Source organism: Rhagoletis pomonella, unplaced genomic scaffold (genome assembly GCF_013731165.1).
Source record: "Rhagoletis pomonella isolate Grant_MI unplaced genomic scaffold, Rhpom_1.0 Rhpom_scaffold_00002, whole genome shotgun sequence".
NCBI classification, from domain to species: domain Eukaryota; kingdom Metazoa; phylum Arthropoda; class Insecta; order Diptera; family Tephritidae; genus Rhagoletis; species Rhagoletis pomonella.
In genome coordinates this window covers 29,651,345-29,676,783 of record NW_023458556.1, presented here as the reverse complement: position 1 = coordinate 29,676,783, position 25,439 = coordinate 29,651,345, and the positions used below count along the sequence as shown (strand labels likewise).

The 25,439-nt window shown below is 36.7% G+C and overlaps 1 protein-coding gene across 3 annotated transcripts in view; it reads left to right on the top strand.

The window, feature by feature from the left end:
• The window catches only part of LOC118733395 (integrin alpha-PS1), a 246,410-nt gene that overhangs the window by 211,071 nt on the left and 9,900 nt on the right, over positions 1–25,439 (top strand). For 2 of the 3 annotated variants that reach the window (XM_036462764.1, XM_036462763.1), the window contains 2 exons: positions 13,335–13,441; positions 14,770–14,903. In XM_036462764.1, coding sequence (XP_036318657.1) covers positions 13,335–13,441; positions 14,770–14,903 — 241 coding nt within the window. Of the gene's footprint in view, positions 1–13,334; positions 13,442–14,769; positions 14,904–22,498; positions 22,711–25,048; positions 25,417–25,439 lie in introns of all 3 variants that reach the window. The other variant, XM_036462765.1, reaches the window with a different exon arrangement.

Below are 25,439 nucleotides of genomic sequence, written 5' to 3'. Positions count from 1 at the left end.
TAATGTTAATGTTAATGTTAATGTTAATGTTAATGTTAATGTTAATGATAATGTTAATGTTAATTTTTATGCACCATTTTTAGTTTTTTATTCAAAAAATATCTACCATTTTTGGTTTTATGTTTGGTGCTTGCACATGAACAAAATAAAAGAAAAAATTAACGATGTTGTACATTAAATTTCTCACTTTTTGCTGCATATGCATTATAATCTTGTTACACCGCCTCTCCTTGCGGCGATTTACGCACAAACATGTGCATATGGGTTATTCTTATTACTTCTTGTACAGCTCACACATAAATTTCACACTTAATGTATGCGACCATATGACCTCCAGAACACGCATTGTGGCACTCCTTCGCCGATGGCTGTGGCAACTGAGAGCCAACAGCAGGCTCTGACAATGCAATGAGTGAATGCTGCTGCTGCTGCCATACAACAACATGGTTCATTCTTCTTCGCCAAATCTTTGCAATGCTTTGTATGGACTGCGTGCATGTGGATCCAGAAATCTACTATGTAAGGCGTACGCTACACGGTAACTCGTTAAGCGTCAGCCCGTCTTGTGAACGTTTCTTCATTCTTTTCGTTTTGTTTTTTTTTTGGTTCTTTTTTGGTGTTTTGCCGCTGCTCTTGATCGCAAAATGATTCAGCGCCACTTCAGACGCATTTTTATGTACTCCAGTGCCCATTAGCCGTTTCATTGGTTCCACATTTTTTCTTTGTATCTCTGTTTATGTATTTTCACTGTTGCTGCTTTGCGCCTTTTACTTTTTTATTGCCGCGTCGCATTTCAATGCGTTTTCGCGTAAATGATCATCTTCTTATTTTAGAAATATCATAACTTATGTTGTCGCTGGATGTCTGCCTGTTCAAGCTGCACTCTCCCTGGCTGTCCGTCTTTCAGCACCTACCAAAACGCCTTCAGCCTCCTTCCCATGCCCACTTACTGTTGATCTCCTAGTACATTGTCAGTCAGTGCATACGCGCTCCACTCACGCTGCAGTCACTCAACCACGCAAGTGACAACAGCATTCTTGCCACCACGTACATACATATGTATATACATATAGACGCATAATGGCAACCCAATTTCAGTGCTGCTCTTCATTGCCATGCTTTTGGATTATGGTGTCAGCGTCTGCAGGCGCATCTAGCACGAGTACAAAGGCACTACTATTCGTTGCTTTCGCTTCAGTTTCTTTTCCATATGTCGATATTTGTTATTAGTATTGTTTTTTTTTTTGGTTTTTAGCCTTTAGCTGGAGTCTCTGTTTTTTTTATTGTAGCTTTGTGAGACGCAGCACATTGTTCGGGATTTTTGCGTGGATTAATGTCGCCACAGCGTTCCGTTTCGCAACTTAAAAATTACGTTTTTAGTGGGTTGGGCCGATTCTCTTCTTTATTTTCATTTTCAGCAAATCGTAAAACCTTTCCGTGGGCTTTGTCTGTCTGTTCTTAATTCTTGTTGCCTAGCAATCAACATTGCGGTTTTGATTTTATTTTTTTATTTTTTTTTTGGGATTTTGGGCGGTTTGCTGTCGCTTTCAATTTCATTGCGCTTTTCTCGCCGGGATACGCTCGAGCGCTTTTGGGTTGGTTTGATTTTATTTTTTTTTCATCTCGGTCTGGTATTTCATGCATATTTGACGCGCTTAATCCAATTCATGGCTCATTTAATTATAGGCATTTGCGTTCGAAAACAACATTTTCGCCAATACTGTCGTAATTCACGCGCGCGCGCCATTTAGGGTGTCGTCATCGATGATAATGCTATTCTTAAATGGTGAATTATGTGCTGACTTTTAAATCGTGATACATAAATTAAGGCATCTTAAATTCATAGTCAATAATTTACGACTATTAGAAGGCAATTTAATTATACATATTAGGAGAAAAAATTTATTAAATTAAATTAAATTTAAGAAAAATTAAAAAAAAAATAAAAATATTTATATTTGGGGTGCATCACCAAAAAATTTTCAGGTTTTCAACCAGGATTATGAAATATATTATCTTTTAAGACTACCGCCAAAATAGTTTGGAAAAATATTAAGATTTACATGAGCTAGCCTGATTTGAAAATACCTCAAAAAATCTCATTATTTTGATTCCGTTGATCATTTCTTAAATCTTAACTTTCTTATGGAGAGTGATACACCCTAATTTGCATATAAGCCTATTTCCCGACCCCTTCAAAATTCTTAAGAAATTCATAAGTGAAGCAATGTAGAGAATACCATGTCCCATGTTCCGTATGGATGAGATATTCATACTCCAAAGTATATGTATATGTCTTTCACCTAAGGCGCGGTAACAATCGCATCCAGAGCAAAGAGTTTCCTGCTGCAGCCCACAAACCTTCAGTTCATCTTCACTGAAAGTCCCATCTTGGCAAAATGGTATGAACTTGCCAGTAAGACACCTAAGTACCCTCGCCTAAGTTCCAGAAGACGTTCCTATGCTCTTCTGGAAGGCATTATAAACTCTTTTGTGATTCGCAATAGCGTGGGAACTTCTTTAAATCTCTGCTAGATGGATCACAAAAATGTTGTGGACACTATGGGATCTATTGTGTCATACGTTTTTCGAGACTGTCAGCTATTTCCTTGCCTTAAAACCTTCATGACCCGGTACTCACTACAGGGTAACTTTGTTTTACAGATTTCTACAGTTCTTGGTGCCATTTTGCATGAGTCTAGAGATTTTATGCCCAAATGTACCATATCGAGTCTCAGATCCCAAGTCTTCCTAAAGGTTTACCGATCCGCTGGTTTCGAGATAAATACTTTCAGGGCTGGAGCGTCTGTGCCCATTCGAACGATATGACCAAGCCAGGGGAGACGCTGTATTTTAATTCGCTGCACTATGTCCAAGTCATCGTAAGGCTCATACAGCTCACGTCCCATCGCCCACTAATGAATACCACAAGAGGGGCGAGGGGGTATCCCCTGCCTAACTCTCCCTTGCCATCTTCGTCGAATACTGTCAACAACGTTCTAGATAATTAGGAATGGATTCATCTTAAGATTTTTTCGTCCACTCCATTCCGTCAAGCCGCAAAGTGCATGGAGTAAAAAGTAGCATTGTGAAACGACACCCACAACATCTGTAAAGACGCCCAATGTGTACTCCCCAGCTTTCAAACCCTCTGCGGTCTTTGTTATATTATGTAAATCTTAGAAATTATGATGTTTTTCTGAAATGCTGGTTCGTGTAACCACAACATAATATAAAATAATATCAAAATCGCATAGTTATACAGAAAATTAGTTAAAATATTTCGAACTGTGTCTATAAACTTGGGAATTTTTTGGGTTACTTAAAAGACAATTCTGGCAACTGTCTTTCAACTCACCACAGTTTTTCGAAAGACAAAAGTCTTTCGTAAGACAATTGCCAATTGCGGCAGCTATCCTGAAAGTTTTTCTCTGTCTTTCGAAAAACTAATTGAATTTTAGCATAAAGTTTTCTAACAACTTAATTAATATATATTAATATAAATATATATTTTTCCTTAAAAAACGATAAAATATATGATTCCAAAATTTAAAAAAAAATTTTTTTTTTTTGTTTTTAAAAGATTAAAAACTAAAAATTAAAGAATAAATACAAAATAAAAAATTAGTTTCTGAAACTTAAGTGGCTTTAAAAAAATATGAATTAAAAGAAAATAAGCTTAGATAAGAGAAAAATAATAAAAACAAGAAATAAAATAACTTCCTAAAAATTTTATTGAATTATAAAAAATTTGCTTCTCTTGTTAAAATAATATAATCTAAATTAATTATATTAAATGACATAAAAAAAATTTAAAACAATGAAATCTAAAAATGTAAGAGAAAAAAATAAAAATATTGAAATAAATAAAGTTTCCAAAAATTAAAAAAACCAATATTTTTATTTTTATTTTTAAAACAATCAAATCTAAAAATTAAAAGAAAATTAAATCAAAAGTAAAAAAAAATATATAAATAAAAATATATACAAAATAAATTTAAAAAAAGAAAAACTAAAATTTAATTTACCAGGAAAAAAATAAAAAATGTCGCTGGCCGAGGACTCGGCTTCAGATCTCTCGAATAGCACGCCAGTGTTTTGCTCATTTGGCCATTGCAACTGTTGGAGCAGCGCGCGCAAAAGAGTTTTTTAGCATGAAAGTTGGTAATGGAGCTTTTTTATGTTAGACTTTCGTTCCAGAATAAAAAAACATATAAATTTGCCTACTGTCTTTCAATTGTCTTACCAAAGACCTTCAACTATCCTCATTTTCGTTGTTGGTGTTTCCGACAGGGTAGAAGTATGATGTATTGTGGAACGATTTTCCTTCATCCACTGTCAAACAGTGATGTTTGTTATCTCTGCTAGAATTTCGCCGTTAGTCTTTATCCCTGAAAATGGCTTGCAAATATCGATCAGATCGTTCACCACATCTTCACTCAAATCCGCGGGTGAGAACTGGGCCTACAACGCCTAAAACAATGCTAAAGTGAATCTATTCACGTATGGCTCGAAAGTAATTCGAAAAGCTTGCAGAAATTCAAATTACAAAATAACGCTTACTAGGGCTTTTTCCTTTTAATAAGAAATAGGCAATTCCCGCAGTATTACTGGATATAGCTGTCTGTAGGATCATGTGTGGGAATCACTATCTGCATACATATCACTCCTACTAACACATACATATATAAAGTGTTCACAATTCCCACGACCAGAAGTTAAGGCTAAAACCTCTCGAGCTTCCAAAATCAAGTAATTATATTATATGCCATTGCATACATGTCACGCCGCCTCTGGGTAGCTGGGGGTCATATTCCGAAATTGCCTTTCACTTAACGCTGTCAAAAATTCTTTAGCGCGCAGACATGCATACTTGCATATTTCTGCATACTGTTGCTATATGGAAAATACGTAGAATGCAATTTAACCTTCAGAAATAAGCTAAACAATTTAATATTTCAGCACTGTAATCAAAAAATTCAATTTGAATGCAATGCAAAGCCAGAAATGCGATACAAAATTGAATTAGGAGCTCAGTCGTACAAACAAAAAATATCAGAAAAACGAAACAATGGAAGCCGACAAAAATTTTTTGTAAATAAACACTTTAGTAAATGCCATAAAAAAGTCCTGCTAACCTGCATACATACATATCGTCCTTTATAGTACAAAACCGCGTATCAACAAAATGCAAAACCGCGTATGTGAGGTTGCATAAATTATTTTCTAGAGAGTAAAATCACTCTGTGGTGTAGTGGTAAGCAGTGCGCGCTTCCATTCCGCAACGCCTGGTTTCAAGCCCTGGTCAAAGCAACATCGCAAAAAATATAGAAAAAGGTTTTTTTCTTAACAGCGGTCGTTCCTCGGCAGGCAATGGCAAACCTCCGAGTGTATTTCTGCCATGAAAAACAGCTTCTCATAAAAATACAATCCCGTTCGGAGTCGGCGTAAAACTGTAGGTCCCTCCGCTTTGTGTGACAACATCAAGGCGCACGCCACAAATCGGAGGAGAAGCTCGGCCAAACACTAACATATGTGTAAGCGCCAGTCTGTTGTGTTACGCACATCAGCAAAAATTACACATTTCTCAGTGTTTGCATTTCAGCCATAGAACAGCTTTCCATAGATTTCATCTGCCATTCGGAGCCGACTTTAACCCATAGATCAGAGTTAGAACTACGAAAAGCCTAAATCGGAGTAAATGAAGTGAAAAAGCGTAGCAGAAAATAAAATTCCGTAGTAGATATTTTTTATGTATGTACATATATTGGCCCGTCATAATATGACAATTTTGGTTAAAAAAAAAAATAAAATAATGCATAACAATAACGTGTCCTGCAACTATACTATTTAGCATCTATAAAGGAATATCAACTCAAAAATTTCAATATTTCTTATATAAAATTCTAAGCTCTTGTTTGTTAGGTCAACGGTAGATAAAAGTTTTTTTTTTCAAATAGCACTCCTGAAGGGGTTGCAACAAATTATTCGGTGGTTAATTTCAGGGAGTCCTTGAACAAATGAAGCAACAATAAAAATCGAAAACCAATATCTCAAAAAAATAAACATTTGAATACTATTTCATGGCCTTATAAATCTCTTTTTTTAGAAAATTTCAAAAGTTAAAAAATTACATACGTACATACGTGTAATTGCAGCCCATTATTCTTGACCTCTTCTATAAGAAAAAAGTGTAGTCTTTTTTAGCGAAAAATGTATTTGAAGGCCACATAAATTTTAAAAGCTACTTGAAAAAACGGCCCTAAGACAACTTTTTGAGTTCAGATACTGCAAAAAGTGCTCTTCATTATTTGGGAAAGAAAAACGAAGTAGATCGTGGGTAAAGTGGGGTAGCGTAGTAAATTTATAATTTTCGTCAAAAATCGTAGAAAATCTACTACAATCGTAGTGAAGTTCTAACGCTGCCATAGATCTCTCCATTCATTTGATAACATCAACATCAGAAATCCGGAAAAGAAACTGGGGCAAATATTATAAAAAAATGGGTTAAATACCTACTTTTTTATTTGGTTTTTCTTAAGCCATCTGAGAATTGCATACTTGTACAAAGGAAGTGCACAAAATATCACAAGTGGCTGTTTCATCTATTGTTGCATACTTCTCGGGGCAAATAAAATTTTTAGCTAATATTTTGTAAAAAAAAAAATGGTCACTTTGAAATGGAAGAGCTTTTACATTTTTACTACGCTCAGGTTGCTGTAGCGGTGGAGTAGATATTTTAATTCGTGTTAATTTTCAATTTTTCTCCAAACTCCATTTCGTATTTTTTTTCGTGTGCATGCATCGGCGTAGCCAGATTGAAATTTAGGGGGGCCTCGACCCCATTAAGCTGGCGTTTCAGGGTACTATTTTATATATATATAAGGAAAATTTGAAAGTTAGCGGGGGGGGGGGGGGCTCGAGCACCCCCTGCCCCTACCTGGCTACGCCCATGTGTGCATGTATTGATACACATGCTGCCTTGCTTCAATTTTGTAGGTACGTTGATTTTTCTCAACAACTGTTGCAACTTAAATTTTGTTTACTACTTGCTGATTGAAATTTACTCGAACGCGTGTCGTACATTTACATGCTATCTGCGCTGAAAATCTACAAATAAATAAAATAAAAATAAAAAAGAATTCCCAAAAAACAAACAAGCACTGGCTGGCCGTGGTGAACGAGGCAACAATCAGCAGACAGCAGCAGCGAGCGTATGTATCGCACGAGTTTCAAATTCAAATTTAAATTTTTCACAACCAACACACACAAATTTTGGGTACAATTGTGAACATTGCAACAGCTCAGCTGCTGTTAGGCCAGCAGCAACGCGTATGTGTGGGCAGTTGCAGAGGTGTTTGGTGGCAGCAATTGTTGGCACTTGCAGATACATACTTCGTTGTGCCACTCAGATCTGCAAATTTCATTGCTGCCGCTTGAGTTGTTGAGTGCTTTTTTTTTGTTGCTATTGCTCTGTTTGACTACAGGCGACAACTGTTGAATTGCATTTGCATTTTTTCGCTTAGCAAATGGCATTTTTTTTTTAATTTAATTTCATTAGTTGTTTTTATTGTTACCAATTTAAAACAAGCTTGTTTGGCATTTGCGGCCTGAATAACTCTACTTACTCGTACAATGGCAAGCACAGACATACATATCTAGCGATCATCAAGTGCACTTAGTTTTAACGAATTTTCGTACTTCCACTCACTGCAGTTGATTATTGTCGTATTGCATACATATGTATATACATACATTTATCCATTATAAACATTATTATTATTAGTTTTGAATTTTTCATTAATACAAATTTGTATTATTTGCCCATTTAGATAATGGATATGGGCTTGGCAAGTTGTTCCAATTGGCACTTGACTTGACTCTTTGCTTTGTTGGTGGTCCATTCATTGTTGCTTCCAACTGCATTAGCACGTGCATGCATGCATACATGAATAAATACGTATGTATAAACATCTGCGAGCGCTTGTTCAAAAACAAAGATTTGTTGATTTAATTTAAGCTCGCTACTGTGCGCAAAGTTAAATAAATTAAAGCTGTTTTCTGTTGAGTCGATGCTGCGAAGAGTGCATAGTTGGCTGATATTCATATGTAAATTAAGTCTTGATAACTCAATTTATCTAATCTAAATATCTATATTATGAATATGCTAAATATAAAAACTTATTTCTTTTCCCGATACCTATTCAAAATTACTGATTAACACTAAATTGCAACCTGCAGATCAAATAATTTTTGCGACTAAAATCCGTGTGGCTATTTAAATATGGCGGCGAGGAGTTGGCAAAATATGTAGGGTCGGATGAAAGCATGCTTGCACTCAGCACTCTGAGCAGCGGATATCTTTACTTTACATGAGTGTGCAATTGCTGCCTTTTCCATATTAGATATGGAATCAAAGTGTCGCCTTGAAAGCGAATTAGTCTGGTTGTAAACGAGGGCAAAACAAAGCAGCTCCGCTCAAGTCTAGGCACCCAAGTCTTTGTTGACTGCTAAAATTTCGAAAAAATTAGAGGATTTCGTTTATTTGGGAATACCGATAATAATGCCAGCTTCAAAATCCAACTTGCCAACAAGTGATACTTTTTTACTGAGTAGCAAATTGCGAAGTAAAGTCCTCTCTATGAACGAAAAATTAGTAAATGTCTTCATTAGTAAATATAGCCTTCAAACAAAAGTCCCATGTATTGACTAATTTCGTGCTTCTTTTTTTATGTACAATACAATGCATCTCTACATATAGGCTAGGAAAAATCTCACTTTCACAGATTTATTTAATCTACATAAACACATTTGTGTAGTTTTATAGTGTCTAAGCACATACATACATATGTACATATTTACAAATATACACACTTTTTTATATACTACAACAAATTTCTCGCTGATCAGCTTACAAACCATTTATTTACCAAACGCTTCTACATAGACAAAACATTAACACAGACCCAGTGGGAAAATGTAATGTATGGTAATCGAGAAAATAACACCGTGCGACAGTAAATTTTCCACACAAAAAATTTAATACATTCTCGAATGGGAAAATTAAAGTAAAACTACGAATTTGGTTTTTCTCTCTGACGTCAGGATTTTTTTGAAAGGACTTTGAAATTTAAAAAATATGATTATTTCAAAAATTTGTTTAAATAATTCTGTGCAATGTAGAATAACAACAAAGGTATCATATAAGAGCAAAAATTCTGTAAAATTATAACGGGATACATTTTTTATGCATAAGGGCGAATGGGTATGGAAAATGTCCTTCAAAAATCTTGCCCTTAGATATCCTAGAAAATTTGCAAAATTTATTTTTGAAAAAGAAAAATGATTGTTTGAGTATTAATATACATACGACCACATCGTTGAATTTCGTCCTGCAAACTTTATCATTACTACTTTTCCCACTGGGGGCATGTGAAGATTACATACATACCAACACACATATCTATGTATGTTTGTTTATACGTAAACGCAGGAGATTAAAACTGTTGGCCGCCAACATAGACTTAACCAGCTGCAATAGCAGCACCAATCACTCAAACCTCTGGTAAAAATCAGTTTAATTATTTATTTTTTTTTTATCGCCAACTGCAGCATCTATGTATGTAGATTTATTGCGATCACTTACAACTTTATTTGTACAAATGTGTGCATGTGTGTTGCGGCCGCATCCAGTGACCGTGTGTGGGCTTAAGCAAAGACTTAAGTTGACAAAGTCACTTCAAAACAAAGACGATCAACAAAATCGTATCCAAACAGTCATGCAACCAAACAAAGTTAATCATTTTATGCAGACAGCGCTTTCACTTAACATAATGAAATTGCAGCAGCAACAAGCAACAGCAGTTTGTTTCAGGAGTACACACGAGAAATGAGAAAAAATTATGATCCGGTCGCGCCTACATAAAAGTCGTTAAAATAAATATGCAGATGCTACAAACATATTGCATGCAAATATACCTACTACTAAAGTTTAACAATTTCAAAATCTGCTGCTATGTTCATATAATATGTTCATATGTATGTAGATATATTTTTTATGTACATATGTACTACAAATTGTGTGCTTATAAACAAAAAATAACAGCCATCAGTTTTGTGCCTAGTGCTACGCTTTAAACTGCATCAGTTGCAGTTCATTTCTCTTCCGATTTCCACGCATCTTCCATTAATAAAAAGTTCAAAGCTTACTGCTGGCTAATGTTGTTGCTCTTGGAAGTATATATGAATATGCATCGCACGAATTTTCCTGCTTTATTTCTTCAATCATTCATTCAATTTTGATTGTTTTATTAGTTCCGCTGCAACAAATAATCATTAATCATTTATTTTCTTCGCGCTGTTGCTTGTTTGTGTTTCATATGTGGCTAATAACTCGAATCTCCATACCGCGCCGTCAATGGTTTGAAGCCACCCAACAGTTCACCTAATTAATATTTGTTTTCATGATCTTTTTCCGTTGAACGATCGATTTATTTTTGAAACGTCAAAGCCCTACTGCAAATCATAGCAATAATTGATAAAGTATTGCAAAGATCAGAGTTCGAACTCAAAAGTTGAGGATGATCGTGCTGCTTTATTCTTCTTGTTGGACGGGTCCAACAAAACACGCCAGTCGTTTCGCTTTGGTGCCAATTGACGCAAACTAAAAATGCCAAGTGAAGCCGTTCTACTCTCTGTCTTCGTATTTGCATCGCAGTGGATGCATTTCTCTTCTTTTGATACCAGCATCGCGACCCTTATTGTATACTTCCTTGGCTGGAGCGTTCATATGCATTCGTATGGCATGTCCGAGCCAGCGGAGCCGCTGTATTTAAATTCGCCATGTCTATGTTGTTGAAAAACTCATACGGTCCTCGTACCATCGTCTACGATATTCACCGTCCGAAAAAACTCGTAAATCTTTCGCAGAGTATTTCTCTCGAATACTTCAAGGGTCCGTGCTTCTGTGCGATATACCAACACAGGCATTAAGAGTTGCTTGTATAGTACGGTTTTTGAACGACGCCTGTAATCAAACAGTTAGGAGAGGAGTTTCCCCAATTCTGACGGAGGTGGTTGCCTTGCTCAGCGACATTTTGCACCGCCATCGAAGGCGACCTTAAAATCGACAAAGAAATGGTGTAGATTCTATTTTCGTCTTGTCCAAACTTTGCCGCGATCAGCTGCAGCAGTTTTTTTCAACAGCAGAATTGCTAGTCGTACCACGTAAAAATAGTCAAAGCTTGTGTTCATCTTCTCCATTGCTTTCACTGCTGTTATCTTTTTATAGACATGAAACGTCTTTCCTCCATAATTTTAGCTTCTTGTGGACATCAGTCACTAGGTCGCCGTGGTTGCTCTAACAGGAACTCACTCTGGTATTTAAACCTTCCAAACTCTCCGACCGTTTTTCCTGTGGGCCCGCATTGCAACTCTTAGTTCTCTTCGTTCGTTGCCCAACATTCCTTATAGCTTCAGTTGCTCTTTCGAGCTTTCTGAAATCCCACCACTTTTTTGGCGGCGGTATGTAGAGAACGGGAGGCATGGTCCCACAGCTGTAAAATATCGGTTTAGAGAGAAGGTTCCTAGGTATGAGAGTCAAATGGCGTATATGCTGGCTATCTGGTATTATCGACTTTTAATTTTCTTACTATGGGACCAACGATCTCCTAGCTTGATTTTGTTATCGATACGAAGACAGCGCTCATAAAGAAGGTATTTTGATGTCTCGCTCTTCTCTTCCCGCGGGTCGTACACTAGTCTAATGTTTTTTACGTTTGCTTGTGCCAGTACAGCCCGTTTTTTATACACTTTTCAACCTTCTTCAGCTCTGGAATCGTCTCGGGCATATTCGCATAGACCATACTTTTCGCGTAGCCCCAGAGAATGAAGTCCAATGGGGTCAAATTGCAGGACCCTAAATGTGAAAGTTTTGCTTGTCTTTTTGTGGAAAACTGGCAATGGTTGCTTGTTGTTCGAGCAATTAATTGGTAAATATCGGTATGATCTCTAGGCTTAAGTAGGCGTGTAAACCTAGGTATTTTGTTAAAATCCGCCGAACAGTGCCGTAGGAAAGGTTAATTTGCAGTGCACGACGACGATTTGAGGTTGTCGCGGCCGAACGGTCTGTACAAAGGCGCACGGATGTTTTTACGTTTTGCATCGAACCATTTTTTTGGAATTGCTAAGACAAATGGCTGATTCGTATGACCCTTTATGTCGACAGACAAAAAAAAACAAAGTGCGGGAAGTGCACTTCTTATAGAAAGACAAATTTCATAAAACTTCTGGATCACTTTTACGCATTGTTGTACTGAGTATCATTCCATGACTAAGTTTGCCAAAGCCTGTGGTACCAATTTTCTATATATATAGAATATAGAAAAAAACATTAACATACCACAAATATTTAATCGCTGCTGCATCACCCTAAATTATTATAATCAAATAAAAAAATTTAATGCATGTTTTAAGGTCCTCTAAAACTTTTTTCTTTTTCACCAGGCAGTGCATTTTCACTTTACATTCATCGGAAGTGCATTCAAAATCATTCACTGTTGTAATCGCTTTTTATTTGCTTGACTTTTTTTGTTGCTGTTCCACATTTCTTTTCAGTCAACAAATCAAATAAAATACTGTAGTCATTAACTATGATGGTGTAAAAAGCATCATCATCACTTCGAAATTCATGTTACGCTCACCGTTCTATTTATAAACTGCTATTCTTTTACTTTCAAGGCTTTTCTGTTTTTTCACATTTGATTGTATTTAAGCACATTCTTTTTTTTTTATTGCTAAACGTGGCATTATCTCTGTTAATTTTGTTTCGACTGGACCATTCTCCTTTAACGCATTTTTAACAACTTTTTACTCAGCATCAATTTGAAGTATTTCAGAATCATAAAATACATACACACACACATTGTTGTTGCCTTACACACATATTTGCGTTAAAGTTTACTTTTTCTCCTGTTACTTTTACATTCACTATTTATTTCTTTTCGTATACTTAACATCGTTCGATTGTAGGTAGTTATAACGCAATTAATTTTTTATTGTTATCGTTTTCATGAAATTCTTCGTTTGTCATTATTGTTGTTGTTATTAATTAATTCATCAGCGTGCAACCAATATTCAAACAAAAATCGTATACTAAATAATTACAAAAATATTTGATTGTTAACTAATATGTAATTTTGCATTTTTCTCTTCTCTTTTCTCTTTCCCCTTCCACAATTTTTTTTTTTTTTGCTCATGCCACCTTTTGTGATTGTTGCACACGTTGTTGTATGGTATTTGCGTTGTTGCACACAATATTTGCTTTCTGATAATAGCATACGATAGCGACGATATCGAAGAACTGCAGGAGCCATCAGACGATGAAATCAAGGAGGGGCAATGGCTGGGCGTGACTGTGCGGTCGCAAGGACTCGGTGGAAAGGTAAATGGATAAATAGTATTACGCATATTTTACATGCAGATGATTAATTTAGGTATCGATATATCAAATTTCTTTATAAAAATATACAGTGGGGAGCAAAAATTAGTAAATGGTGATTTTTGTTAAATATGTATTTGCAAGGCATTATTTTTTTGAATTTTTTAATATGAATTCTTAGAAAATTTTTGGGTATACAGTTTTACAGCCTATTAAGTTTTAGTGTATTTAAGTGCAAGTTTTAAGAGGCTGAAGAATCGCATTAATTTTTAATTTGTTTTTTTTTTTGTGTTATATAAACTGGCATTGATTTTTTTTTTTAATTTTCTTTGCAAACGGTATTGCGCTTTTTTTCTATAAGAAATTTATGCTTGTATGGGAAAAAGCTAATTAGACGTCGGCAAAAAAAAAATAAGAATCAAAAATTTTTTAGCCGCTTAACGCTTGCACTTAAATATATAAAAACTCAACATTCTATAAAACTGCATACCTACCCAAAATTTTTCTAAAAATCAGATAATAAGTATTAAAAATTTTTATGAAAATTTGTGGAATTTTCCTAGGCCTGTATAGGGTTTGTAAGCTTTAAAGTTGGTTAAAGCATGAACCATAGTTTTATAAAAAAAAGAGCAAAAAAAGTTGATCTTTAAAAACCTTGCTAATATTTGACAAAAATCATCACGTCCTAATTTTTGCTTTCCACTGTGTGTACATGATTTTCATATGTACATATTCAAAATATGGAGTTCCGAATTCTCAATTTTAAACTAAAAGATTAAAATATTCAAAGTGAATTTTAGAAACTCCAAATTAGTACTAGAATATGATTCACGCATGTTCAACAATAAAAAAGCATATAAATAATAACTGCTGACATTTATTGACTTTCAATACATATGTACATATTCACTTTTAACATTGAATTCCCTGACGACCTCAACAATACTTAACCTTTTGACCGTTCGATTCAACGAATAAAAGAAAAATACAAAAAAGAGAAACATCAATAGAAAAATGTATAAGGTCATAAACTCGTTCTACGTAAACACTCTTAATGACTTAATTAAGATACATAAACATTGCTTTCTTTAGCTATAGCGTAGCCGATAAATCTTGTACCAACTCGAGCTAAAAATGTTTTTTTTTGTTTATTGATTTTGTTTTGTGAAGTAGGAACTGCGTAAATTAAATATCTTTGGGTTAACCTCTTTTATTTCAGAACATAATAATCACCTTTGTTATTATGTAACTTCTTTGATTGTCAAATTTATAATCTTTTATTGTTTTCTTTTCTTTTCTTCTGTTCTTCACTGTTTTCTTTTATCCACTAGGTACTCGTGTGCGCGCATCGTTACATCACCACAGTGTTGGATAATCGTTATGGCCAAGGATTGTGCTATGTCTTGACCAATGAATTGAGCTATGATGAAGTGTATGAGCCATGCAAAGGGCGCACTGTGCAAAGGTGAGTATTCGATTGTTTTCTGATACCAATTCACTGCCTTTGTGGTTTGGAATTGGACAAAAAATTAAATGTTTATGTATCTAAACAAACATAAATTTATGTTAGGAAGCATGCTTGCGTTCATTTTGGGCATTTCGTTTTATTAATTTTTTGCTGTTGAGTCCCCTCCTTCCAATATGAGCGAATCAGCTTGGAGATGGAGTACGAATGAAAATATACCCTTTGAAGCAGTAAGCAATGAATATTTTCTATAGAATGAAAGTAGGAAGAGAGGTGTGACTGTCAGTGCCCAGCTGCGGCACACTAAAGTGGAAGGGTTGTTGTGTTACCACAAAAGTCAAAGTTGCACTCCTTTTGCTGCATTTAAGATTTGTATCAGCCAATCCTCTACTCCTGTACAGTGCGGATAAGGTAGAGACGGACGGTGTTTTATATTGCCCTTCTTCTTAAAAAATACGATATTCTATATATTTTATTATCTCATCCAGGCCATGCTTTCCTAGATATCCTAGGCGGCGTGCTTTGTATTTATTCATCTTTCATTTGCTAGATCATAGACAAATTATTTGAAAAGCAAGCTTGCAAGTAGCAAAAGGAATACTAATACGTTCTTTTACTGGATGATTTTGCTTGGTCGTGCCCTCCTTGCAAGTTAGTCCGTAATACATTTCTATATCTCTAAGATTGGGAGCCCATATAAGGTTAAGAATATTCAGTTTGAGTTAATAGTGACGGAGCTCAAAGTTCTGATTGCGCTTGGTTTTCACTAAGCATGACAACATATTATCCAAATGTTAGGGGTTCCGAGCTCATAATAGCTGAAACCCCAATCTGACGCACACAATTAGCTATTTAAGATAGCGTTGCCCCAGAAAATTCCTTTTTCCACTTGGATGAAAATTCCAATACAACCAGGTAAAGTGTAATGACTTTGCACCACTCATTCACCCCATAGTGAAATTTCCATCACAATACTTGTCCGTATCTTGCTGGGTTAGCAACCGCTATATAAGTCCAGCGAAATATTCTTGGGTTTGAACCCCATTTTTTGCCTGTAGCTGTCTTGGACGAGTACAGAGCTGTCTAAGCCTTCTTAACGTTTAGCTATCTTCTCTGTCCACACCAGCTCTTATCCAGAAAATTAGGCTTAGTTCGTGAGACTAACGCGGGAACCGTTGCCCTCTAGTGGAGTTATCGTCGGTTTTGTATGCCTTTTTGAAAAGACTACAACCTCAAATTTATCGGATTTTACGCAACGGCCTCCTTTACAATATCAGCGTCAATAGCATAGGGGGCAACTTTGGCACTTCCAATTATGTCTCCTGCCAGAGGGAGTCCGGTGTTTAGTTCCAAAAAAGCGGCAGTATTGCCACCTTGTGGGGTTCCCCTTGTCCCGTCTCTTGAAACCCGGTTCTCTTTTATGTTTCCCGTCACCACCTGCCTATAAGTATTTGCGCTCCTACATTATGTAGAAAGGCTATAAAACCAAAGACTCATCGATAAACCTGACCACCCTATGAAGCGTCGTATCTATGGTAAGCGCTATACTGCCTATTCTCTCTTGGGATTTAAGCACAAGCGACGAGAGACCTATAGTCCTAAGATGTTTTGGAAGTCTTAGGGGTTTTAGGGATAATTAATACCGATACAGCTCTAAACTCCATAAGTATGTCTTAAAACATGTCTTGTTGAAGAAAAATTTTGTAACAATCCTGCGAGAAAATTTCCATGTTTTGATGCAATTACTGTCGCAATTACTTTCTCAAGTTGAACTACTAAGCAAACCAAACATGAATGTCTAATAACTATGGTGGAGCAGCTCTGTAAACAATTTTTCCAAGCACGCATGCAGTATTGCCCGCTGGACTTAAGGCCCTCTCTGCTTGAGAAGGAGTTTCGCTACCACCCTGTTAGGCCATTCCAGGAAGTACTTGGTTGTTGAGTTTTATTAATGAAATTCTTGTCCCCGCTATCCTTGGCCCAAAAGTCGGCTCCGATCCCATTATCCACTCCATTTCCATACTAAACACTCAATCCGATCTAAACTTTTGCACCCATCTTGTTGACATTTTCCGATTTCTTGACCTTAACCTTTAATTTACTACGTAGTTCAGAAGAAATATCTACGCAGCAATGATGTAAAACACGTCACCCCCATGACGCTATTTTGCATTGCATACTATACTTAAACACAAATTAACCTTGAAAGGATTCTCCTAGTTGATATATTTGTAAGCTTCAAAAATAGAGCTAATAATCATAAATTATATTTTATAAAAGTAATTTGGTGTCTAATATGTTCTTTGACCTTCCCACAGCCAGTTAAAATGGGGCGCTATCGCATAATATAAACTTACGCACCAACTTCAGAATAAATGACGCGACAAAATAAATTGTGTGATAAAATATTCCATACAGAATGACTGAAAGTCCTTTGCGTGATTAAAATCAAATTCATTTATCACAAACGTCACTAAATTGGCGCAAAGGATATGCACACATACATATGCATGTACATTAGGGTGGTGCATGAGAAAAAGGTAAAGTCGGAATTTTTGTCTCTCACCCCCTACGATTGTTCTATACCGAAAAATATATCCCAATTTTTTTATTTTGAAAGCAAAAAATATTTAGAGGTCGCTCAAAGCGCCCAAAATTTTTCATAACAACCTTTCGTAGAAATGGTATAAAATTCTTGAAAATCAATATTTTTCGACCGTTTCTCTTCAGGGGATTCCCAGTAATAATACCCAACTATTGTTTAACAATTTTTTCATAAAAACTATGTGTTATAGGTCCGCCAAAACCCTAGAAAACGCAACGGGTGGGATAAATAAAAGATTTTTAATATTAAAAAATTGTTAAACAAACAATTGGGGATTGTTATTGGAAGTCTTCTGAAGAGAACCAGAGTTTCCCGATCGAAAAATATTGATTTTCAAGAATTCCGTACCAGTTCCACGACTTTACCTATATTCGACCCCCCTAATGTACATATATAAAAATACATATTCACGCATATATTAGGAATACAAATATGTACATTAGGGTGCATCACTCTCCATACAAACAAAAAATCGGGACTGTTTTTCCATCGGAAATATAAAACTTATTAAATTTTAAGACTACTGTCTCGGAAAATATTAAGATTTACATGAGCTGAATGTATTTTAAAATACCTCCAAAAATCGATTTTTTTTCTTTAATAAAATAAGTTTTAAAAAATTTTATAAACTGAATCAAAATAATGAGATTTTCGGCGGAAGTCTTAATATATAATAGATTTTATAATTTGGTGATGCTCCCTAATGTAAGTACACATTTGTGTATAAAAACCGAAGTGAATATGCAAAACGATGATAGATAAAAACAGTAAGGGAAAACATAAAAAAAACAACAAGTTATATAAAAATGTGTCAAGGCAAGTCAGCATAGTTCTCTTTTTTATCGACTTCACGCCGAATGTGGCGGCAAAAAGTAGTGGGTGTGTTACCATCTCCATTGTCCTTAGATAAGAACAAAAAGAAAACATTTCATTGTTTTGTTTAGCCTTTCTCTTGCGTTGGCCATTTTACGCTTACGCTTAGCAGCTGACCACCACACTCACTCGTTGTATCCGCTTTCATCGTGTAAAATAAGCAGTTATTTGTCCTTTTTAATGATCTACGTCATGACGTGCCTTCACATTCATTACTTTAGGTTATTTTACTGCTTGCGTCGCATGTCAAATGAACATTTGGCATAGAGGTCTATTAAGGGGTAAGGGTAGTTAGATTAGAAGAAGAAGACCACATGCGTACCTTTGCATAAAGTCAACGCATTATATACTCGCATTTTTCCGGTAGCCTTCAACAGATGTCATTTCGAGACATTCATACAAATTGAACTTTGGGATTCCGTTATTTATGCTCTTACAATATTAATATCATATTGTAGCATAATGTCGTAAATTTTGTATTAAATATTGTATACTGAGAAAAGAGTTTAATTACTTAAACGAAATATGCTCCTCTGAACACCTGATTTGGTTGTAAATAGTTACATTATTTGATTATAGTGACCGAATCATGTGTCGAGAGAAATAGATTTAGCCGAATTTTTTCTGAGTGTATAATGGCTTCATTGCTGAAAAACTGCTTAACTGACGTTAATGTTTTCACTCAGTGTATGCCTTTATAACCTTTTAAATCTCAAAAACGTCATAACCTAGGTACTACCCATCCAATGTCCCATTTAGTTTGGTTAAAACCCTATGGGACCTATTTCATAAAGCTAAGACTGACTCTTACATGACCTACATAGAAAACTGTAGGGATGGGAGTGGGCGGTTCATGGACAACTAAATCTGAAGAAACCCTCATCCATATATGCTTTCCTGGCTGCGATCAGACGCCAAAAATATGGCAGCAAACAAGTCGTCTGTAACTCACAAAAGATTTACTGGACTCGAACGTAGACTAGGACAAAATTAATTTCGTTATATATAGCTTCTTTCCCTGGCACACACAGCATTATACCGTGATTGCTGCAGAAATTGCAGGATTCCATAGTATCCTGGGTAGAAAGGGTCTAGCAAGGCCAGTATCATCTTGACTTTCATCCCGCAAAGCTGGAGAATAGTGAAAGTGTTCCCCATTCCCAAACCAGGAACAGTAAGTCCAACTTTAAAAATTTCACCACATTAGTCTGCAATTGACTTCCGATTGAATTTCGAACATAACTCACCTTGAATCCAACATTCGGGATTCTGTGTTTCACTTTACGAGTTTCATTTCCACTTTATTTCGTATTGAAGAACCTGCCTGTAAAATTCGTAAAGTGAAACACAAACCCGAAACTCCGGATTCAAAGCGAGTTTTGTAGAATTTCACGCGGAAGTGAATTGCAGAACATCCCTGACCCATCCTATTGGTTCTCGCTTGCGAATTATTGCGTAATATTTATATTTTTTTATTGAAAAACTTTGCCCTCATACATGCAGACTGATTAGGCCCAACTATTGGGAGGCTCCAGAAATGGCTTTCATGAAAAGAGCAGTAAAGGTGTTAAAGCATTTTTGGTGAATGTCGGTATTATTTCAAATCCTGGGATGGTTTTATACCTAACATTTTGGATCTTGCAGTGAGAACTTCCGAATGAATATTATGTAAATGGGGCATTTAGAGTACGTCCTACTACATACAGGGTCCATTAGTTTAAGCCGGGACACCGAATTGCCTTGTATATATATTTTCATAATGCTCCTATGTCTTTACCTTGGGACTGAGTTATGCTGTTATTGGGAGTTCTGGGATATCCTTCTGGTCCTACGATGGGCATAGCATAGCTTGCTTGCTAGCATAGTTTACTGAACTACCTTCCGCTGTTTGAAGCATGAGAAAGCTTTAAGATTACTTAAGATATTGTAAGGAGCGCATCAAAATATTCAACTCATTTCGAGATCTCATGATTATCTCAAAGCAATTTAGCATTACTAACTGATTTATGAAAGGTTAAGGAAGGAATGCAAAGGAACAGGTAGAGAAGGGCAACTAGCTTAATATATAGCCATGCTTTTATGTAGATGAAAACGCTTCCTTTAACTGCGGACAGCGGGTCTCACATACCTTTCGGGCTCATGACGAATTAGTAGGAATTGTTGTCAATATGTTCCCGCAATTTTAGAGTCTATGAGACCGCGTGTCCGTCCAGGCTGGTGTTACGAAAAAATTGCCATACTTGTTGTAACGTTGGTAAGGATTGAACAGCCGTAGAACCTAAAATTTATGAAAGGGACTTTCAAGCTGTAATGGATATTTTAGTTACCACCATACAGGGAGAACTTGTAGTGCTGTACCACACTCAGGGGAAAAAGTTATAATTTAGAGCTCAACCAGCCACCGACGTAAAACCATAGACCGTGTCAGCTGACACAACCTATCTTATGGGATTGTCGTGTTAACGAAAACTCACCACCGCATGACGGTGACGTTTTCGTTGCGTCTCTATATCTCTCTCTCTCTCTCTATTAACAACAATTTCATATGTTGATACAGATGGCAGGTACGGAATGGGGTTCCGTCGGTGGCTGGTTGAGCTATTACCAGGAATAAGTAAGCGGTGTAGCAGCAGTTTTTTTCCGAATTTTACAAAAATGTACTTAACCAACCAACCAGCTTTTTTAATAGCACTAATTCAAATGAATTGCTGTCTCTGAATGGGAGAAAGGGATTCCCTAAAACATGCTCCACTACATTCTAGTACTTAATGTAGGCAATGCAACTAAAATGTCCTCGTAAATACATATGCACATACATATGTGTCTACTAGACCCTTTACGCTTTCGTCCACCGATTGCTCATCGCCGGCACGTTCGTAAACCTTAAACTTTTTAATTCCCGCTAAATGTTGGCACATTTGCGTGTTAATATTGTGTCGCCTCATTAAAGTGAAGGACGCGCTGCTGCATCCCGCTGGGAACACTTGCCAATGTCCTTGGTTGAAGTGCAAAAAATGCTGCGAATAATTAAAGTAAGCGCTTTAACGAAACAATTACACACCTTAAACCAGGCTACATACACGCATATCAGTATCAGTATCTTTATTCTCGCATTGAGGTCAACAGTAAAGTGTTTTACACGTTTTGTGTATAATTTGCGAAAATTAATTTCAGCACCTCATCTGTGCAACCAAAAAGGCACCCTGCGACAATATGCCACAATAAATCATTTTAGCTACCGGTATACTACCAGGCAAGGCTGCCAGTTAGTGTCCAGTGCAGTGGCAAAGCTACAACAAATTCGGGGCAAGCAATTCAATGAAGCAATGAAGTCATTAGAAAACTATTCGCAACAGCGAAATAAGCCGACAAACCAACAATGCCTTCAACTCTAACCTGCAGCGGTGGCAGCTTCGAAGGCAACTCACTCCATTCAATCGCTGGTGTTTGGACCATTAAGCTTGAATTGTTTAAATTTATAATCACAAAATAAACATCAACTTGTCTATGTGTCTGTCCGCCTGCCTCCTTTATTGAACACTATATTTTATTAGTACCAACTCGGTTTTTATTTCACTTTTCTTAGCAGCAGTTTCTAGGTTTGGCCGCACTTAACTAGTTCGTTTATGCAAGCGCGCAATTTTTCATTTATTTAATTATTATTTTTTAATTCTAATTTTCTAATCCATCTACGTATGTATGTATGTGTATCTGCATGGTGTTTCTAAACAAATTTCCTTTGTCTATGACCACTCCAATATTTTGCATTGTCAACTGCCGGTGGAGTAATGTACATTTTTCATTACCCCAAAATGGCTTTTCGTGTTCATATTATGGGCTACATACCTGTGTACAACGTGTGGGTTGCCCTACAACCTGTGACACGTACATACCTGCAGATATGTGTGTACATACATACCATTCCCACTGTACATGGCTAGTGCACGTAATGAATTAATTTATTCACTTGAATTTTCACCTCTAGCCCCATGACTTACCTGACTCACTTTGGCTAACTGCAATTCCTTTTTTATTGCCAATTTTATTTTATTTTGTTCTGTACAGTTTTTCTTCAAACACTGTTTTATTTTTATTTTTAATGCATTTTTTTTTTCAGAGAACACGAAGAATATGGTTTCTGTCAGGTGGGCACTTCAGGCGCACTGCTGGATGATAACACCATGGTGGTAGGCGCGCCTGGGCCCTTTACTTGGCGCGGCACTGTGTTTGTTACAGAAATTGGCGGTGAATATTTGGAACGCGATAAGACAATGTATTATGGTGATCATTTGGACAACACATCACCTGTGGACAAGTACAGTTATTTAGGTGAGTAATGATTTGGTTGAGATAAAAAATAGAAGAAAAATATTCATTCATGAAAGCTTAAAAGTAAAAGAATTTTTTTTTTTCGGCCAATGTTGAAGCTCTTTAACTGTTTCACATGTATGTACTTATTTCACTTGACCCAGGTTACGTTAGGTTCGCAGACTGGCCTCAATAGGAATCACTTACACCAAGGGTCATTTGAGACCGCGCAGATATCTCGGTTAATCCCCCGAAAACAACTTGATAGGTAGAAACAATATGAAAAGGTTCCCTACTTCTACCAATCTCAGATCATATACATACAGAGATTATTTAAGAAGTGATTACTAGTGCTAATCAGAGGCATATCAGGTGCGGGATGGCCCATTCCACTTCTGTATCCAAATAAATTTTGCAGATCATTAAAGGGTGCACTAAATCTATATATTATATGTATGTATATGTGTATTGGTTTACAAGTAAGTTTTAAAGGATTTTTTTTTTATCAAATTGGAAACTTTATTGTGCAAAATTGGTACGATGTGATTTATTGAAGGTATTGCCTGCGACTGAAGTGAAGCGTACTCCCGTAAGGGCGTTGTGCATCGACCGAAGAAGATGCTGGTCTAATAGTGCAAGATGTGGGCTATAAGGCAGGTGTGTCAGGAGGACTACCCATCCGGTGCCTTCGCAATGAGTTTTGAAACATGTGCGACACGTCAGGTTCCTTGCCCCTTCCAGTCGTTTTCCGTAATCACTCGCTTCAACTGCATCAGTTGTTGTCTGTAGAGAGCCCCGTCGATCGGCTGACCACTTTTCTGAAGCTCATAATACAGGATGTCTTTGTGGTCCCACAAAGTACCTTGCTGCTATGTGTGTTTGGCTTTGGTGTCGATGGTCGCGGATCGCCGTGCGTAACATATGCCTACTGGCGCTTTGGGTTGTCGTAATAAATCTATTGTTCATAGTCGGTGACAATACAAAGCAAAAACGATTTTGGTTTGTACCGTTGAAGGCGCATTTGGAAAAAGTCACGATTCTTGGGAAAAAGTGACAAAGAGTTGGTTTGTGTTAGTTACTCAACCAGTTTGCGATTTTCTGGACCATATCAATGGCTTTCAATGACAATTAAATGTCTTTGTTGTGTAAAAATCATCACTTTTGAAACGTCTGAACCAATACTCACAGATTAAAATTGATTGAGCATACTCTCCGTAGGCCTCCGAGGTCTGTGGCACCTTCCCATTCGTTCCTCTCTGTGTGTAGAAGAGTGGTAGAATGTAGTTGTTGTAGATCATCTGACAGAGTTCCCATGACATTTACGTGTCCGAATCTGAGGTCTCTTCACGACTGGATCGCACTTACCATACATTAACTTTACTTCATACATAAAATATCAGGTAATGCTCCCGTGACGAATATGTACCGTTGTACTCGTTCCTACTAGGCTCTGGATAAAGTCTTGTTTAAAACTGGCCACCATACGGTGACCACGTGAAAAAGTATCAATCTTATAACAGCTTTATAATCTAGCGTTCCTTTTTTTGCCTATAGCCGTCTTGCTTATTACTTTAATAAGTCCTGCTATATGACACTTGAGAAGTGCATATGCATAAATTTCATAAATTGCATAAAGGAAATTTTTGCACATGCAGCTGTGCACATATCTTGCTGCCCTTTTTATGCAAGTAGCATGCATTTAGGCACTAGGTGTCGGGAGATGCCTAACCACTCTGAGTAATCTATATTCGACACATTTGAGCTTTAACAAGCGCCCAACTAATGCCTCCAGTACAATTGCAGATTGATAGCCATCGTCTAATTCCTTACGGTTTCAATTGACGAATTACTTGCATTACAACTAAACCCCTATCAGGCTCTTTTTTGGTTCCAGGCGCGTATCGTTTCTCGCGCTTGAAAAGAAGAAGTTTGTTGACAAAGGACTAACTAGTGTCACTAGAGATCGCTTAGCCTTTCGCCTGTTTATGTTCATAAAAAGTCGAGCCGGTATCGGAAAGTACTTTTTCTTAAGAAACGCGGTTATATAGTTCGTCTTTTTGTTGTTTGTGTTAGTTTTGCTGCAACGCTCATCCAGACGAGATTTGTGAAACATAAATTGTTGTGATTTGTAACCAATGAAATCTCAGCAACTCTGTGTGCCTAAAGGACAAGCGATGTACATATGTATATCCACGAAGAATACTTAGAGATTTATCTTTTGATCTTGAGATGACTAAATCCTCCTGCGTTCACATGTCATCCATCAAAATTGCATTCTAGTCGATAAGTTTAATATTATGTATCTAATCCTGTAATTGATTAACATTGCACTACCATTGAAAACAATATTTTGCAACAGGCATGGCGGTCACCGGTGGTCGTTACTTTGGCGAACGTATGTCATATGCCTCGGGGGCACCCCGTTCCAATGGGCACGGTCAAGTGGTGATTTTTAATAAAGCCAATACCAACCCCATACCCGTAAAAATGATACTCGAAGGGGAACAATTTGGCTCTAGTTTTGGCTATGAACTCACAACTGCCGATATCAATGGCGATCAGAAACCAGATCTTATCGTTGCTGCACCATTTTACTTTAATAAATCCGAAGGCGGTGCAGTCTATATTTACCAAAATGAAAAGGACATGCTGCCAGCGAAACCAACACTGAAGCTAACCGGAACGGTGGAAAGTCAATTTGGACTTGCGCTCGCCAATATCGGTGACATCAACAAGGATAACTGCGAAGA